Below are 11,313 nucleotides of genomic sequence, written 5' to 3'. Positions count from 1 at the left end.
TGGAAGGAACCATGATGCTAGCACCTCAACAATGCATGGAATCTTTCTAATACGAAATTGACTATATTATATATCATGTTTAACAACTTTAATGCAATGACTATTTAATATGCAAAGGTAGCATAGATGAAATTATTCAATTATGTTCGAAAACATTTTTTTAGCACAATATGTAGGGTGGGGATGAAACTCACAGCCTTCTAATTTGAGATATATGCTAATTACCGCTGAGTTTACCGTATGTTTGAAAATATTACTGACGCATGTTCGAAATATTATATCTTTTATACAATATATTTCACAAACTCAAGAGAGAAAAAAAAACCAATTCCCTTTAATAATTTATTAAATTTGTAATTTTTAAAAGGTAAATTTATTTACGAAAAGTCCAAAATATTTTAAAAAATAAACAATTATTTTTCTTTTAGTTTTTATTCTACCATCAATCATATAACAAATGGATGATATGGCTTGTGTGTTGTGCATGTGATAGGATCAGGGTTTTAAATGTCGATGTCGAAGTAAATGTCGAGATCTCAATTTTATAAAAATATCGATAAAAATAGATATTTCTAGAAAAGTTATAAAAATAAAAAAAATGAGTAAAAACTATTCAAAGTAACAAATAAGTATTTCATCATTTTTAAATAAGTTAAAAATAATTTATATTAATATCATGTCCATAATAGTGAGATTTTGTTGATATTTTTCGTATTTTGTCGATTTTTTTGCAATACTATAGAAATGTTGATCTACCATTGAGGTTGGTATTGAATTCATGTATATATGAAAATGTCAATAAAAATGTCAACATGTTGACGGATATGTAATACCTTGATTATACATGTGGTATGATGAATAAGTGTGGACGTAGATAATTACCAAAAGTATAGGTAGTCAAATCGGTGATCCTAGTTAATTTCGAGTTAAAATAGCATGACAAAGTTTGATTATATGGTACTTATATTTTAGATATATAGACAAGTCAAAATTCAAATATGAGGTTAAATCTATACGGCTTCGATACAGGTCAAGGTAAATTAAATATTGCAAATCGAGTAATACACTCTTGATTAAAGTTATGTATCCACATGTTAAATCATTAACAAAAAAATAACAACAATAATCAAAAGTGTAATTTTCTTGAAAATCTAGGAACTAAAATTGAATAGATTTAGAGACCATAAGAAGTTAGGTTTAAACCAAATAAAAGGAATTCAATTATTTCAAATGAATTTGTGTGACATGTTTTAATTGCGGTGGAAGATCCCTTCTCTTGACATATTTTAACTTTCAATTGTGAATGTATGACAATGACAATTTTTCAAAAACTGTCATATTTTCTAACTGTCATGAATTTAGTTAACGATAATTCTTAATTAATTGTGTCGTAATTTTAAACCAAATAAAAAAGAATTCAATTATTTTAAATTGGATATTTTTGTATAGTTGACCCAATGCCACATTTTCTATACATTTGAAAATTGAGCGATCCATAGTTTACGGATACACATACATCCTCCCTACATTATTGACATATTATAAATACCAACTGAAACCCGAGTAGTTTGCATCGCCAAATTATTGGAAATGGCTTTCCATAAGAAGCACTTAATCATTTTGGTAATTTCCTTGTATCTCATGCTTTTTCTTTCGACCCATGGGGCAGCAAGGATCTTGAACAATCCAGATCATGGTTCCAAGGCCCCCACCACATTGTTTCGATGGAGAGGTGGACCTAATCCTGATAAATCACACGGAGGTAATTACGGTCCTTGGTCCGCCCGTCCGTGATTGTTGAATCACTTAAGCTATCTTCAAGGTTGTTCAATTATATCGTAATTGTTCATTTTAAAATAATGTAAGTTACATAAAATTTGTTATAAAAGTTGTTGTGTCAATCCTCTCTTTATCCCTTGTGTTTGGAGGGTGTAATCACTATTTCGTTGTATCTCATTTTCTATGTTCAATGTTTGGTTTCCTTGTAAAATGTTGAACCACAACATAATTTCAAGCATATTTCTTATTGTTTGTATGCTTTGACCATTTAATAATACTAGTTTAAGTTTGTTACCATGTGCATAGATCCAAGCCCCGCCTTCATCTATTTTTTTAATACCTTTTCAATTTTTTTTATTTGTTTAAAATACTATTTTCGCATTTTTTTTATTTGTTTAAAATAATGCTTATTTTTATATTTCATGTATATACAATTTAGACTATAATTCTAATAAAGAAAAAAAATTCCATTAAATCTTTCAGGTTTCAAACTATACCTATTTTTATTTTTATATCTAAGTAATCGTACTTTTTCTAAAAACAAACTAACGTTAATCTATAAAGTTAAGTTTTTTTTTTACCAAACAAAAACATAGTGGGTTGGGTTGGTAGAGATTAATAGTTAGTTATTTGTGTTTTTAAATTTATGTATCAAAACATATATTTCACATAATATAATTAAAATTATATTTAATTAAAATTTCAGCCCTCTTACATTAAATTTCGTATTTGCTTGATGTACAATGCACATTTGTATTTTTTAAAAAAATATTTTATTTTATAATAAATTAAATTTGATTATATTGATTTAAAAAGTGTCGGGGGAATTAAAAATAACAGAGGTAATTAAATTTGATTATATTGATTTAATAAATAAGTTAAATTGTTGAATGATAAATTCCACGTCATAAATGGTCACGTGTCTTCTTTGTGATATCTTGATCATACAAGATAACCTAATTAGATTGGATTACATGATAATTAACTCATATCAAATAGTGTATTAATAATTGAATAAAGATGGTCAAAGCGAGCATAAATTAGCATATAACTTTAATCAAGAGATTGTGAGTTCGAATCAATATCATTCAAGCCCAATATCCATTAAGCTCGTGAAAAACTCTATAAATATATAGATGAGCTACACTTAATTTCAAGAGTCCAGAAGTTCAAAAATGAGAAGAAGACTCTTAACAGAGACTAAAATACTTTAAAGACCAAAAATACTTGAAGATGTGTACATACATATCTAGTTGAAAGCAACTGAAGTATTCAAAATTTCAAGACATCTAAAACATACGAACTTCAAGACATTTGAAGCGTACACAACTTCAAGACATCAATCCAATTCAAAGAGGTCTCGATAGAATTATATCTAATAGTCTCCAAATTTATAGAAGTTTTCAATTACCGGTCTTAACTTTTGAATTAATAGGACATAATGGGCTACCTACATTGACATGGACACATTATATATTAATTAGTTTATCCAAATTGTAAACAACATTACTCATCCAAAATTATTTAGTAGAGTTTAAATTGCATTCGATTTTCATTGGGTTATGGTGGAGTTTTTAACCCATTTAAATTTGGTCCTTTCGAAGCAGAATGACCTCAAATTTTCTGAGAAACTTTGTGGAATGTATGTTCATTTAATAAGGCAAAACCAAGTTAAAGACTATTTATGGTCCTCAATGCAGAAAGAGCCTGTTGAGTTTTTAAATTCCCAAGACGAAGTTGGCCAACAACCTCCACATGATTTAACTTCGGTTTTTCATTTTGACAACAAAAAGAAAGCTTCTCAGCACTATAAAGATTGTTTGGAATAGCTCTTCTCCTTCATGGAAACTAAATCGATGGGAAGCACTAAGGAAACCTTTGTGTTTTTAGCTTTGATCTCTCTGTTATCTTCTCTTTCGTATTCATTGCCTCTTTCAACTAGAGGGAGATGGATTGTGGATTCGGCCACCGGACGTCGTGTGAAGCTTGTGTGCGTGAATTGGCCTTCCCACACGCAGAGCATGCTTATTGAAGGGCTTGACCGCAGGCCGTTGAAAGACCTTGCTGATGAGGCGGTTAGGTTGAGGTTCAATTGTGTTCGACTCACGTACGCTACTCATATGTTTACTCGCTATGCTAATAGGACGATTGAAGAGAACTTTGACCTTCTTGATCTGAAAGCTTCCAAGGCCGGGTTGGCTTTGCATAATCCGTTTGTTTTGAACATGACCATTTTCGAAGCATATGAAGCTGCAGTTGATGTGCTTGGTGCAAGTGGTTTGATGGTGATTGCTGACAATCATATTAGCCAACCAAGATGGTGCTGCTCTCTTGACGATGGAAATGGTTTCTTTGGAGATCGTTATTTTGACCCAGAAGAATGGTTGGAAGGTCTTCGTTTAGTAGCTCGACACTTTCACAACAAATCAAGTGTAAGTACATATTCAACCCTTTTTACTTTCACAACAAATCAAGAAGTACCTATTGAACCCTTTTTAATTAATTTTGTAGAGGTACCTAGTAACTATAACATACAAATACACACATTTTTATATAAAATATAAGTCATTGTAAATATGATTTTTTACAATGCTAAATAAATATAACCCATCCATAGTCTTCAATAAATTAAATGTTTTATCATCTCGGTAGTTATTCGATATCTCATAATAATGAGATGAACCAAAAATCCAACACATAAATTATTATCATTATGTCAATATGAACATGTAACTCAATAGATAAGACGCATGTTACCTCTTTAAAAGAAGATACAGTCAGAAACATACCACAATTGTATAGAAATAATAATCCATTTGATTTGAACAACACAGGTGGTGGGCATGAGTCTACGAAACGAACTCCGAGGAGCAAGATCAAACCCGAAAGATTGGAACAAGCACATAACACGAGGTGCAAGAGCGATCCACACCATAAACCCAAATGCCCTCGTGATCATCTCGGGCCTAAACTACGACAACGACTTAAGATGCCAAACCCAAGCCCCCTTACCCCTAGGCAACCTCCACAACAAGCTAGTGTTGGAGGTGCACTTATATTCCTTCAGTGGGGACTCCCAAGCAAAGTTCACCCAGAACCCACTCAACAAAATCTGCTCCAAGGTGATGAATGGGTTCGTGGAGAGGGCTGGGTTCGTGGTGGAAGGGGAAAGGGCAGTGCCTTTGCTGGTGAGTGAGTTTGGGATGGACCAGAGGGAGAGTGGGAATGAGGCTGATGACAGGTTTATGAGCTGCTTTGGGGCTTATCTGGCGAGGATGGATTTGGACTGGGCGGTGTGGGGATGGCAAGGGAGTTATTATTATAGGCAGGGGCAGGCTCGGCCTAGGGAAGTGTTTGGGGTCTTGAATTATGATTGGAGTGGTGTCAGAAACCCTAGGTTTTCTCAGAGGTTTCAGCTCTTGCAAACCATGTTGCAAGGTATGTCTTCCTGAAATCTAATTCAATTGTCTCTATTTTGGTTCATTTACTTTTAAAACATGGTCTTTAGTTTTAATTTTTGTTTATTTTGACTTTTACACTCTCAAAACGTTAGTTTTGGACTATATGTACCGACCAATTTGGTGCTTGGTTGCAAACCATGTTGCAAGATATGGTATCCTTAAAATATAATTAACTAAATTCTTGGTTTTTTTTGTAAATAATGATTGTTATATTTTAATAAGTTTAAACTTTTAGTTTGATGTTAATTTAATTGGATATTCGAGATTTTGTATTTGAACTTTTACAATATCAAACTCACGATCTTTTTGTTATAGATAAGTACTCTAATCAAAGGTTGACAGAATACTTTGAAATAATATTTCTTTCGTAATGTATTATTAATTATGTTGAGCTTCATTAATCGAATTAATTAATATTAGAGTACCCATATATGGAAACAGTGTTTAAGAATATATATATGTATGTATATGTATGTGTGTGGTATATATATGTGTGTGGTTAAAATATCATTTTAGTTTAAGTACTTTTAATAAATTTTACAAATAGTCTTCATTTGAGTTTGATGGTGGTTCCATTTTACTTGGACAAAAACTAAAGGGGCACAATGTTAATGTCTCAATATTATTTGAAATAAGTTTAAAAGTATATGGATCAAAATTGTACGTATTTTAACCGATCTGTTATAACCTATATATAAATCTTAAGTTTGAAGGTTTAGTGATAGCTTAAAGTTAAAGTATTTGTTGAATTATTTAGAGCTCTCATTTTTAACTTTATGCATGCAGATCCAAATTCGTATTCACCAAACTCTTACCTAATGTATCATCCACAAAGTGGGCAATGTGTCCAAGCGGAAGGCAATAGTAAGGAAATCTATATGAACAACTGCTCCCATGCAAGCCAATGGAGCCATGAAGGAGATGGGACGCCAATCAGGTTGAAGGATAGTGGTTTATGCCTAAGAGCAAGTGGATATGGCCTTAAGCCATCGCTGTCAACTGAGTGCCTGTATAAACACAGTGGTTGGAGAGCCATTTCTGACTCAAAGCTTCATTTGGCCACATTGGCTCCAAATGGGAATGGTAATGGTAATTTGTGTTTGGAGAGAGAGAGCTCAAATTCAACAAGGATTGTGATGGGCAGGTGTATTTGTGTTGGGGACGACTCAAGTTGCCTACATGACACTCAGGCTCAATGGTTTCAACTGGTTGTCACAAATACTTTGTAATGCGTTACGTTTGTCATGTGAATGCAGTAATATAATAATGATAGAACAATATATGTGATATGTATTACATTTTGAATCGAAGTAACTATATATCATTTCTTTCTTTTAATTATGGAAGATTTTGCCTTTCAATGGCAATAGTACGAAGATGGTTCTTGTGGGTTTAGCAAGAGTATGTCGTCGAGGTAGCCATTTATGTTGGTATGCCTCGTGGGATTTTATTGTTTTACTTTGAATATGAGTAGTTAAACTCTTGTGATATCTTAGAGATTGATATAGTCATCAAACTTTATAGATTGATTATTTAGTTTTCTTGATTGCATGTATTTGAACTATACTCAATGCCTTAATCTACTGGGTATATAGATTGATTGTTATTAGAGGTAGTTAAAATACTTATTCAATAAAACCTTTTTACTTATTATTGAAACTAAATAGAAATATTGGTTTATTAATTAAGTAAAGAGAATTAACTTCCACACGAGGGGAGGCAATTGAGATTTCTTGACCTATAAAATTAATAGTTCATTCAAGGTTAGTAATTAATTAATTGGTTCATAGAGTAACAGGTGAAATCAATTTTCGATTATCTTTTTTCCTATTGACTTTTTAATTTAACTATTATATGTCTATTTACTTTGATATATTATCTCATTTGATTCGATTTTCTAAATAAAATTAAGTAATTATACGTGTGGTACTCAAGTCAGATAGATATCAGAAAGTCACACACTTTACAAAAAGCTTGTACAATTTGGGAAGAGATTTTGATGGATATAAAAGAAGAATCTATTTCAATAACGACCATACATAATACAAAAATCACTCTTGGAAAAGTTGGAAAAGGGGGACAATTAGTTAAGAGTAGCAAGTAGTATAGCAAAACTAACGGAAAAAGGGGAGAAATCAAGCACATTAAAATTACTTCATGAGACATCCATTCGACGATATCAATAATTACTTAAATTATATATTAAAATTTGACACGTAGACTTGCTACTGGCACACGTTGGATGGCAACTGCAGCCATGTATTGATGATATGGACCATTTATCCAAGAGTTGGACACAGAAAAAAAAAAAAAAAAAGGTACGAGCGAGGGGAAGAAGGCAGTGGACAGCATTTGGAGTGGGTGTGTCCAAGTCCACCACATAATGAATCCCCCAATCTCCACATCTCCACCGCAACCGCTTCTTTTCTCTCTCCCAGTCCCAAAAAATGTCATCCGCCGTGGTTGCAGGTTCCTCCGCCTTCGCCAGAACCTCCATCGGAGCTCCCCGGTTTCCATCTCCCAAACCCTCTGCCTCCGCCGCCCCGCCCCACCCTCAGGTATCACTCTCACTCTCACTCTCCACAGAACCAAATCGAAACCGCTTTCGCTTTGTGGCGTGATTGCGTTTTTTGTGTGTCCAGAAAAGCGCTTTCCATGGGGTCTCGGTTCAGGAGGCCAAGAAGGGGGTTTTGGTGTCCCATTGGTTCGTCGCCGAGAATGGAGATTTCTCCGGTAAGCCGCGGAGGGGGCTCCAGATTCGGTCCGCTAAAACCGCCGGAGCTTCCAAGACGATCGAGGTTGAAGTGGATAAGCCCTTGGGCCTCACTTTGGGCCAGAAACCCGCCGGTGGAGTCGTCATCACTGTCAGTTCCTTCTTTTTCTTACAATTACATGTTCAAAATTAGGCCTCGCTTCCACTTTTTGTTTGTAAATTGATTGTGTTGGGGCTATGTATGTATTACTAAATTAGGCAGTGGATGGGGGAGGGAATGCAGCAAAAGCAGGGCTAAAAGCCGGAGACCAGGTTCTATACACAAGCAGTTTCTTTGGTGATGAATTGTGGCCCGCAGATAAGCTCGGATTCACCAAAACTGCCATCCAAGCCAAGCCTGATTCTGTCTACTTTGTCGTTAGCAGGTTCTAATTTCTCCTTCTCCCTTCACCTGTAAAATAAGATGTTGTAATTTGAGAAGTTCTTTTCTCTTAATGTAGAGGAGCTGAGGTAGATGTTAAACGGCTGCCGAAGCGGCCTGCGCCTCCCCGCTTTGGAAGAAAACTTACTGAATCACAAAAGGCAAGCATCACTTAACTATCACACTGTAGGCTTTATCACACTGTAGGCTTGTAGTAGATTTAAGGCATGTTTGGGAGTTTCCCATTCGTCAACCCGTGTTAAGGGTGTGTTTGAGAGTGATTTTGAAATAAGAGATTTAAGTATAATTGATTTTTCAAAATCATCTCAGGGATACTTTAAAAATTAATTTAAAATGATATTAAGTCTTTCTAAAATCAATTTTCTAATTTATCAAATATGATTAATAGAAAAGTAACTGATTTGACAATGATAATGCTAAAATCACTCTCAAATACATCCACAAAGTTTTAGGATTTAAACATTAGAGTGATTTTCAAAATCACTATGATATGTAACTATATAAGTAATTTAAAAATATATATATATATCTGATCTCTTTGATTTAAGAACATATCACAACCAGATTGCACTCCCATGTTTTGCAGGCTAAAGCAACTCATATATGTTTGGATTGCGGATACATTTACACCTTATCCAAACCTTTCGATGAGCAGGTACGCCCATCTATTGTTTCTCCAATTTTATCTTATCCTCGGATGTTTTTGTTTGTTTTTGTTTATTTTGGTCCTTTTTATCCTTTATTTTCAACTTTTGTTCATTCTCGTCTCCCGTATTTTTAAAATGTCCGTTTCGATCTAATTACTTTTAAGATGTAACCATTTTCATCCTTTCGTTTTCATTTTTATCTCATTTCTTTCAATTACAATTTTAGCATGACACTCCATTCACAAAATATAATATCTTGAAATGTAAGAATCTAATTGAATTAAAAGTGTTTCTATTGTGGTTAAATTTTATTTTAAAATTTTGTAAATAGAAACCAAAATTACACTTTGTTATCAGTATAGAGACCATAACAGAAATTTTAAGAACTAAAATGAACACAAGTTTGAATTACATTGACCAAAATGAATGTTTTGAAAGTACATGAATCAAAATGAGCAAAAACTGAAAGTACAAGAACCAAAATAGTGCCTAAACCGATTGTTATTTATGATATATTCTACTATCTAAAATTAACCTGAATAATGATATACACAAACCTGGTCACTAGTGATGTGAATTACTGTCACGTATTGGATATATATGTATCCAATCTAATATAAGAACGGGTCAAAGACTAAACATAAATTTCGGACTAGGTTTGGGCCAAGCTTGCTATAGACTCAAGCTAGGGTTGGGTAACTCGGGCCACATACTATTCGATGAGGTCGAGTCAGAGATATATATCTATGAAACAATGAGTGGTTGAAGTTTATTTTTGAAGCATATGGTTAGGATCGTATGGTTCTGAATTGGTAGCTTTTGGATATGGTGCAGCCGGATGGATATGCATGCCCTCAATGTATAGCTCCAAAGAAGAGGTTTGCAAAATATGACGTGAACACAGGAAAAGCAATAGGAGGAGGTTTGCCTCCAATTAGTGTCATTGCTGGTCTGGTTGCTGGCATTGCTGCTGTTGGAGCATTGCTTGTTTATGGCCTTCAGTGATATAATAAACTTGTCACTCAGATCATATCATATATGCTTCTCTTCTTAGGTACTTCTCCCATTTATTTAACCCTTCAATTTTATGAATCCTCTTGTCCAAAATTTCCAAATTACACATGTTAATAATATCATGTTTGATTTCTGCACAACATGTGATAAACGTCTTTTTTTATGGTTGATCTAAACATAGCTCAACTTGTTGAAGCATCTCTCTCCGACCAAAAGGTCGTGAGTAAAAGAAAACATGTCAAAATTATATTAGCGTTCACTATCAAATTTTATCAAGTAGTAATTTCTTTGTATCCCCATTAGGTCTCAAATTATTTGTAGGGTAAAAGTAATTAATTTGGACCGAGCTAGATTTGAACCAGCGTAGACATATTACCAATGAATTTACAGTTCGTCCCCATTAATCGCTCGTGCATCGACCCGAGAGGAATCAATTCCAAGCTTATTCATAATCCATGATCTAAATTCCTTTCGTGGTACCCTACCTCCAAGGGAAGTCGAATCCCTGCTGCCTCCTTGGAAGAGAGATGTTTTGAACCACTAGACGCTTCAACTACATCAAATGATCTTTCAAATTGGTCAAGACGATTCGACTTTTATCGTTATGGACTGACTCCAAGATCTAGTCCTAAATAGACAGACTTAATTTTAACAGCAGGCACCGTTACAATGAAAATGGCTCCTTCTTTAATAAGATTATATGAGCAAATGTCTGGATCCAAGGGGTGCGTGGCGATTCTGGTGGGTCAACAAGGCGAGCAGCGGTTCCTCATCCCCCATCTTTTGTTCGTCCAGCTACTCAACGACGCCAAGGAGGAGCATGGCTTTAACCACCATGGCCCATCTCTAATCCCCTATGCCCTTCCAACCACCAACTTCCACTTTCCTGTTTGAGGCCTTCTTCTCACTAATTCTCTATTCATTATTGAATATAGACGGCATTGTTTCTTATGCACCTATTATTACTTGACGCTCCCTCGCCTGATGTGAGTACATTGATTGGGATGAACTGAACAGAAGGGGGTTCAAGGGTGTCGTATTTTGTGGCGTATGTTCATCATTGAATTCTTCTTTCTTTGCAATCTAGAATTCGATTTTTCAGAATTTCATAGTTTTTCGTACCAGTTTGTAATTGTTTGTAATCTACGGTTTGTAATTGTTTCTTTTTATTCGCAAAAGGAATATGATTTTTTATTGATGAATTTTTTGTCTCCTCTGTACAAATATTTATACACTAAGCATTTAGAAACCAATGTT

At 34.2% G+C, this 11,313-nt stretch overlaps 2 protein-coding genes across 4 annotated transcripts; both read left to right on the top strand.

Annotated features, from left to right (window-relative positions):
* The first annotated feature begins 3,635 nt into the window (after positions 1–3,635).
* On the top strand, positions 3,636–6,469 carry LOC111025142 (glycosyl hydrolase 5 family protein). The gene is made up of 3 exons (XM_022302990.2): positions 3,636–4,211; positions 4,614–5,217; positions 6,027–6,469. The coding sequence occupies exons 1-3, from the start codon at positions 3,636–3,638 to the stop codon at positions 6,467–6,469; spliced, it is 1,623 nt and encodes a 540-aa protein (XP_022158682.1).
* A 1,134-nt stretch (positions 6,470–7,603) lies between these two features.
* On the top strand, positions 7,604–11,258 carry ENH1 (rubredoxin family protein). Of its 3 annotated transcripts, none has more exons than XM_088125399.1 (7): positions 7,604–7,798; positions 7,883–8,104; positions 8,212–8,378; positions 8,454–8,535; positions 8,982–9,050; positions 9,877–10,096; positions 10,447–11,258. In XM_088125399.1, exons 1-6 carry the CDS (start codon positions 7,688–7,690, stop codon positions 10,045–10,047), a joined length of 822 nt encoding a protein of 273 aa, XP_087981525.1. In that variant the 5' UTR covers positions 7,604–7,687; the 3' UTR covers positions 10,048–10,096; positions 10,447–11,258. The 3 variants fall into 3 exon arrangements, with proteins under 3 accessions (XP_087981525.1, XP_087981524.1, XP_022158726.1); XM_088125398.1 differs by having other exon boundaries at positions 10,360–11,258; XM_022303034.2 differs by lacking the exon at positions 10,447–11,258 and having other exon boundaries at positions 7,605–7,798; positions 9,877–10,196.
* Positions 11,259–11,313: the final 55 nt, after the last annotated feature.

The sequence above is a fragment of the Momordica charantia genome (assembly GCF_013281855.1).
Source record: "Momordica charantia cultivar OHB3-1 chromosome 6 unlocalized genomic scaffold, Mcharantia_2.0 BLBB01000006.1, whole genome shotgun sequence".
Lineage (NCBI taxonomy): Eukaryota > Viridiplantae > Streptophyta > Magnoliopsida > Cucurbitales > Cucurbitaceae > Momordica > Momordica charantia.
Note: the sequence above shows the minus strand (reverse complement) of the source record. Positions and strands in the feature narration are given on the sequence as shown.